This window comes from Sorghum bicolor, chromosome 7 (genome assembly GCF_000003195.3).
Source record: "Sorghum bicolor cultivar BTx623 chromosome 7, Sorghum_bicolor_NCBIv3, whole genome shotgun sequence".
Classification (NCBI taxonomy): Eukaryota; Viridiplantae; Streptophyta; class Magnoliopsida; order Poales; family Poaceae; genus Sorghum; species Sorghum bicolor.
Window position 1 is genome coordinate 36600923 of NC_012876.2, and position 6071 is coordinate 36606993.

At 44.1% G+C, this 6071-nt stretch overlaps 1 protein-coding gene and 1 pseudogene across 1 annotated transcript; both read left to right on the forward strand.

The window, feature by feature from the left end:
- LOC8069857 lies at positions 338–4705 on the forward strand. Its single transcript, XM_021465633.1, has 2 exons — positions 338–436; positions 2819–4705. The coding sequence occupies exons 1-2, from the start codon at positions 338–340 to the stop codon at positions 4703–4705; spliced, it is 1986 nt and encodes a 661-aa protein (XP_021321308.1).
- Positions 5592–5823, forward strand: LOC110436966 (annotated as a pseudogene).

Below are 6071 nucleotides of genomic sequence, written 5' to 3' on the forward strand. Positions count from 1 at the left end.
ATTCGAGCTTCCCACTCTAGCCGGGACGATGCGGTGCAGCCATGGTACAGAGGCCCATGTGTCATACACTTAAAACTCTCATCCATGCATGCAACCAAACAAGATCCTACCTTGTACTGAACCAACAACAAAAACAACCAAACACGATTAGGTGTATAGTTTCAGCATGCATCTCACCATTCTGGACCGGCTCTCCATCCCGGCTCCCCGTAACCAAAGCAACCAATCACCCCCTGAGTGACGCAGGACCGGTTGCAGGGGTTGGCAGATCCAGGCCGCACCGACCTCTTGGCCGGAGGTGCTCTGGCTAGCGACGGAAGGCACGGGCAGTGTCACCATGCCGCTCGGCCAGTACGGTTGCGGCCTGGCACAAGTGGGTGCCGGGCAGTGGGAGGGCAACGCCGTCTGGGCTTTGCGAGACAAGAGCAGATTGAGTGTCGTTTCTTTTCCTTTTTTTAGTCCGTGTTTGCAGCTTTCGATCTCTTTTTTGAAAAGGCAGCTTTCGAACTCTGCTCGTGTGGGAGCGATCGAAGCCGCATTGTGTGGTGTGGTGTGATGAGACGGAGGGCACGCGCGGGGTGGATGTGTGAGAATCATGGCTTCCCACGTCTGATCGTGACCATTGGATTTGGATTGGATGTATTATTAGCTTTTGATTTTAATAGAGATAAATTTCTACATATATTTTTGAGGGTGCACAATGGTTAGAGCCTCTTAGTGAGGGATGTTTTATTGGGTGAACCAAGTACAATTTAAGTGTTCCATTATAGTAGAGATTTTCTTTTTTTTTTTACAAAACAACACTACTACGCACGTAATTCAGTATTTGATATCGCATATAGAACCATTGGAAAGGTAACTGCAGATGCCAAAGCAATTGAGTGCTGCTAATAATCACACAAACTGAGTATGGGATATTCAAAGTGTGCGGCGTCAGCCAGTTAATAAGTACTCTCTCTATCCTAAATTGTAAGTCGTTCCAAAAATGTTGGAGTTAAAGCATCTCAACTCTGACCAAAATTATACAAAAAATTACAAAGATTTAGAAGATCAAATAGGTATAATATAAAAATATAATTAATGAGCAATGTAATGATACTAAGTTGACACCATAAATATTATTATCTTACCATATAAATTTGGTCGAACTTAAGAAAGTTAGATAGTTTAACTCTCTAAGATTCTTAAAATGACTTATAATTTAGGATGGAGGGAGTAGCACTTTGGCAGGACAACAGGGCTATCTTTGTCCTTCCATTATCCCTAACGCCAAGCAAAGAAGCATGCTTTTGCTTTAGTTAGCAAAAGCACAGAGATTACAGAGCCAGGGGCAAAGCTAGATGGAGCTAAGCGGTGTGGTGACTACACCGGACGCTTAGCTTGTTGCAGATCTGCGACGAGCTAGCACTTATTTCTTGTTCTTGCCTTCATCCGCAACATTTCTGCTGTGGTACCAGCGCAGGACATGCTGGACGCCGAGGTACGTATCAACATTCCTCTTCCTCGTCTTAATACCTGTTCACTATGTTTAACTTTGCCGATACTAAGGAAAACGTTTAGCAACAGTGATACATATACATCTACTCTTTTTGATGTATCAGCACTTCACAAATCTCATAGACTACAGTCTAAATATGGAAGTTACGAGGTGGGGACGCATTAGATTGCCAACCGTTGAAAACCAAAGCAATCCAACATCAAAGCCTGAATCCACATAACTGAAGCCTACAAATTGGTCCACAAGAACAATATGAATTGAAACAAACGTAGGAGCAAATAAATAAAGAAAAAAATCCTCAGTTTTTCATCTAATTGTAGATGAAACAAACTTCGAAAAACAATCCCACACACACTATGGGGGTGTTTGGGACTGCTCTGCTCCATGTTTTTTAGCTCCGCTCCACGTTTTTTAGCCAAACAGTTTCAGCTCCACGCACTCAGCTCGTGAAAAAATAGTGGAGTTGTGAGAGCACCTAAAGAGGTACTTCATGAACTCTAATTTTTTTGGAGCTACTCCATAGTGGAGTTTGTAGAGCAAAGTTCGTGGAGCAGTGCCAAACACCCCCTATATCACCCAGAAATCAATCAAACTCACAGATCAGCTCCACAATCTGTACCAAGAGCTTCACAAATAGTCAAACCAAAAGAGGTGTGAATCACCGGAAGAGGTGATCGAGGAGCCAGGGCAAACATCAGAAAATATTCCAGAACTGTTGGACAGTCTGCTCTGCAGTCTGCGGACTGAATAATCCATATAATTTGGATCGCAAGTGTGATCCAGGCCTTGTTTTGTTCACAAAAATTTTCAAGATTCCCTGTTACATCGAATCTTTGGTCGCATGCATGGAGCATTAAATATAGACGAAAATAAAAACTAACTGCACAGTTTACCTGTAATTTGTGAGATGAATCTTTTGAGCCTAGCTACTCCGTGATTGAACAATGTTTGTCAAATAAAAACGAAATGCTACAGTAGCCAAAAAGAACAAATTTTGCGAATTAAACAAGGCCCCAATCACACAATGATTCTAGAAATATGGTTTTCATGTATCCCATCAAATCATTTGAGTAGATACTACTGGTACTAAATCCTTTGAAGCGAATCCATCTTCTTTCCAAACTGACATATGTATGCTCCTAATATAACCTGCCCGTGCCATTTATGTTGTTTTTGCAGCTCCCTAGGGTGTGACATTGCCATCTATGTAGAGCAGGTTGACATTGCCAAATATGGGTGTCGAGGTTCGTAGTTGTGCTATGATCTGTACTTGTAGTAAAGTAGAAATTTATTAGTCTTAGTTTCCATTATTGATTGCAGGTTGAAGCGACCACGGTCCAAGGGGCGGTACGGGAGATAATCTGTTACTTAGAGGATACAGGACATCCAAATCAGGTCATCTACTTTGATGGATGGCATGGACTTGGTGCATCTGCAGTCCTTGCATCTATAGCTGAAGAACCTCCGCTGTCTTTAAGAAGCAGATTCGATCTGATTATCCACATTGACTGTTTTAAATGGAAAAATCGCAGACAACTCCAGAGGACAATTGCACAGAAACTAAATCTTCCGCAGCAAGTGATGTCCATCTTTGAAAGACAGGATGAGGATGATGATTTTGGTGGGGTGGATGAAGGCTCTCGGGGTGAGATAAGAGAAGTCAGGAGAGAGATCCACCGAGCCCTTCAGGGGAAGTCATATTTTGTGGTCTTCCATAACAGGACCGACACAATGGTTGACTTTTATGATTTTGGCATTCCTCCAGCTCCTGCTGAGTATCCCTGGTCAAACATTGTTGGGACAGTCTTGTGGACCTTCCGTGGAAGGCTCCGGAGCATCACCTCATCAATGGAACAAGAGGCCACCCCTTATCGTTATGTCTATGAGAAAATAGAGAGACAGTTTAGGTATCTTTATTCAAGCAAGTACAGCAATAGCATCCTGCTTGACGAAGCTGCAGAAATAATTGGATACACAAAGAACAAGGTAGACTTCGCCACCTCAGAAATACTGCATGTTTTTGGTATCTTTTGTCCCTTTGTTCATGGTTACTTCATAGACTTTAACTGGGCTACTCATGCCTCGAACTATTGGGTTTGCGACGGGATTATACAAAGACAACAGCAAGTTGAAGCATGGAACATTGCTACTGCTCTCCGTGAAGAGATACGCCTGGAGGACTACTCATGGTATGATTTCCAGCGGCTGGTCACACTTCATCCCCGTTGGAAGGTCCTCAGCAGCCCAAGCGCATACACAGACTACTTGGATCAGACAACAACATCATTCTTTTGTTCAGACAGAAGAGGAGATGAGCATCAGAGGGCATCTTTGCCCGATAAAATGTTCCAAAGAGCCGACAACCTCCACGTGTTGAAACTCTGCCACTGCACCTTTAACTTTTCTTTGCCTCCTTTTCTTTGTTGCAAAAACCTCAGGTTCCTTGGATTAGATAGCTGCAAGGATCAACCACAAAGAGTAGAAGAAATCAATCAACAAGAAGATGAAGAAGAGCATGACTATTGTAGACAGACAACAGAATTCTTTCAAAGCCTATGGGTGCTCGACATATCTTGTACCGATTGGGAACTGAGTTTATCCCCAAATACCCAAGAGAAAACAGCAACAAGCATCAGGGAGATCAATATAAAGAGAGGAAGAATCTGGCACAAAAGCCATGCATGGACATGGAGACATCTACACAACATTCACAAGCTGAGAGTCATTGAGCCTACGTGCCCTTGGGAGACAGGCAACATGGATGAATTATCAGATATGGTGAAGCTGGAGCTCCTAGACTTGACAGGGAATAGCACAATACAAGTTTTGCCGAGCTTGTCAGGAGCAATTGGGCTCAAGACACTGGTTCTAGATGGTTGCGTTGGGATGGAACATGTTGGCCCCCAATCATTTCCTCCATGTCTTGAAACATTTAGCTTTGATGCAGGGGAAGGACAGGGCCACGACAAGGAAGCTAAAATCTCCCGTATCTCCATGGCTGGTTGTGTAAGACTGGTAAAATTCAGATTGGGTGGATATCTCCCAAACCTTGAGGAGCTGGACCTCTCTAGCACATCGCTGAAAGCACTGGACCTCAAAGATGAGTTGGTGCAGGCCCCATGTCTACAACAGGTCATTCTGTTGGGATGCCAGCAGCTCCGGGCAGTTCTTTGGCCCAAAAGGGAGCAGCCAAACTCAGAATCCTAAGCATTTCTACTGGGAACATTAGGCTCATTCAGTCATTATTGGTGCTAGGGGATCCAAAGATTAATGTTCGTCTCCGCTTATCTCATCCTAGAAAAGACAACGATGGTAGGGAGACAATGGCTCCACATGGCACTGGACTATTGTCTGAGTTTCCTCAGCACAAGTCACCAGTTTTAAGGACTCACCACCACACCTACAGTGATATCAACTTTGACATTGACTATGAAGGAAGCAGAGCAATCCAGTTTGAGCCAGTGGACCTCCATTTAGAGATTGGCGAAGGAATAAGCAACATTAATGTGGTCACCGAACAAGGAATTAGATCCATAATCCGTTTCATGAACAGGGTCAAGCCACTGCTCCTGCAGGATAACTCTTCCATCACCACTGTAATCCCCCAAGGAATGATTTCCATAACAGAGGAGCTTGAGCAGATAAATTGGTCTAGTTTGAAATGGTGCCACGTTGAGAGATGCCCCAAATTGGATTCTGCGTTCACCACAAACTATGATACTGTACTGTCTGCTTTGAGGAACTAGAAACCTTTTCAGGGGCTGATCTCTTGATGACCCGTTGTATTTGGAGCAAAGGAAGGGCAGTCAGTATCGAGGATGATAAAGCATTTGCCAAACTGCGGGCTATAAATCTTCGTACATGTCCTAGGCTCACATTTGTTCTCCCATTGTCATGGTTCTATAGCTTGTCCAGCCTGGAGACCCTCTGCATTGTCCTCTGTGGTGATCTCAGACAGGTCTTCCCGGTGGAGGCAACATTTCTGAATGAATTATTTGCTCTCTGTCATCTTGGAGGAGTATTAGAATTCCCAAAGTTGAAGAACATCCGCCTACACAATCTCCCCAAGCTACATCAGATATGTGAGGCCAAGATGTACACCCCAAAACATGAGACCATCTGGGTGAGGGGATGCTGGAGCCTCAAGTGCCTGCCGGCCACCCTCCGACCACCGCAACAGCCGACCAGTCGTGGACTGTGAGAAGGACTGGTGGAACAAGCTGGTGTGGGATGGAAAGAAGGCCCACCACCACCCCTCCCTCTTCCGGCCACACCACTCCAAGTACTACAAGAAGACCCTGCTCAGAAGCTCAGTTCTCCGGTGAGCCAACCTGATGATGTGGACTAGCAGCTCCACTCAATCCACGTCTAGGTACAGAAGAATAATAACTAACTAGTTTCATCTCACATCCTTTTTCTCTGCTCTTCATGCAAATATCTTTCTGTTTGCAGCAACAAACACAAAGCATCAATGCTTAGCAAGCTATAGTTATTAGTCTCTCCTAGCAGGACTTCTTCATTACTAATTTTTTTTCCCTGTAAACCACTTATATTATTAAGTATTAACTCTCCA

Bases quoted from the DNA above. Each gene is read 5' to 3' on its own strand.
- LOC8069857 (XM_021465633.1), top strand. From the start codon at position 338: ATGCCGCTCGGCCAGTACGGTTGCGGCCTGGCACAAGTGGGTGCCGGG. The intron at 437-2,818 runs GTCGTTTCTTTT...TATTGATTGCAG, and splicing joins GAGACAAGAGCAGATTGAGT to GTTGAAGCGACCACGGTCCA.